This window comes from Poecilia latipinna, unplaced genomic scaffold, assembly GCF_001443285.1.
Source record: "Poecilia latipinna isolate Pla-1442-1.1 unplaced genomic scaffold, P_latipinna-1.0 Scaffold624, whole genome shotgun sequence".
NCBI lineage: Eukaryota > Metazoa > Chordata > Actinopteri > Cyprinodontiformes > Poeciliidae > Poecilia > Poecilia latipinna.
This window is the reverse complement of record NW_015113240.1, coordinates 19,157-20,344: the sequence shown is the minus strand read 5'-3', so window position 1 is coordinate 20,344 and position 1,188 is coordinate 19,157. Positions and strand designations below refer to the sequence as shown.

Here is a 1,188-nt window from a genome sequence, read left to right as displayed (position 1 = left end):
TCATACCCTGCAACACAGAAAGCTAAATTTGAGTAACCTCACGTAGGCCTGTTTACTACCAGTCACATATTCTTAAGAAATACATGTACAAATGAGGAACATTTACTGAAATGTATCACACTAGCTAGTGTTACAAAAAAATCTATGAGTTTAGTTATAGATTCAGTTTTTTTTTTTTTTTTTAATGGATGAAGAAAATCACAAACACATAGTCGGCAATTACTAGTAGACAGGGGCTTCCCCCCGCCCCCCTCACGACTGCCCCCTACATGCACAGACACAAAAACGGCGTGGTGAGTATGGGAGGGCCACCTGCAAAGAGAATGTTTATTGTTGAACCCAGAAATCTGAAACAAATAATAGCATCTGTTTCAATCTAGTTTTGCTTTAAAGACATAGCCAAATATTTTTAACAGTAAATTTCAAAGTGCAAAATAATTAATGAACATCTACTGCATACTGCACAACAGCACATTTTATTTTGGAATAAAAATGTATTAAAGTAAGTCTCATTCATGCCACTCATTATCTCCATACAGAATAATACAAATCAATACTTCAAGTTCATGTTGTATATTTCCAAGTATCCAAATGTCAAAATCAAAATTATCACATTTAACAAATTTGACAATTAAACAATTTTCCCACGTTATAGACATGAAAGCCATTCAGTTTTCATCTAAGTGACTTTTAGAATGAATGGAAAATAGTTCTACAGCTTTTCACGAGTGTGAATCCTCATGTGCCGAGTTAAATGCTGTTTTTGATTAAAACTTTTTCCACAGGTCACACATGAAAACGGCTTTTCACCAGTGTGAATCATCATGTGCCGAGTTAAATCTTGTTTTAGGCTAAAACGTTTTCCACAGTTCCCACATGAAAATGGCTTTTCACCATTGTGAACCATCATGTGCCGAATTAAATCTTGTTTTAGACTAAAACTTTTTCCACAGGTCACGCATGAAAACGGCTTTTCACCTGTATGAGTCATCATGTGGTGAGTTAAATGCCGTTTTAGACGGAAACCCTTTCCACAGTTCACGCATGGAAACGGCTTTTCACCTGTGTGAGTCATTATGTGCCGAGTTAAACTGACTTTGAGACAAAAAGTTTTTCCACAGTTCATGCATGGAAATGGCTTTTCACCAGTGTGAATCATCATGTGCCGAGTTAAACTAACTTTGTGAC

The 1,188-nt window shown here is 36.2% G+C and overlaps 1 protein-coding gene across 1 annotated transcript; it reads right to left on the bottom strand.

Annotated features, from left to right (window-relative positions):
• Window positions 1-457: 457 nt before the first annotated feature.
• Window positions 458-1,170, bottom strand: LOC106954057 (gastrula zinc finger protein XlCGF57.1-like). Its single transcript, XM_015043290.1, has one exon. It carries the CDS (start codon window positions 1,160-1,162, stop codon window positions 713-715), a length of 450 nt encoding a protein of 149 aa, XP_014898776.1. The 5' UTR covers window positions 1,163-1,170; the 3' UTR covers window positions 458-712.
• Window positions 1,171-1,188: the final 18 nt, after the last annotated feature.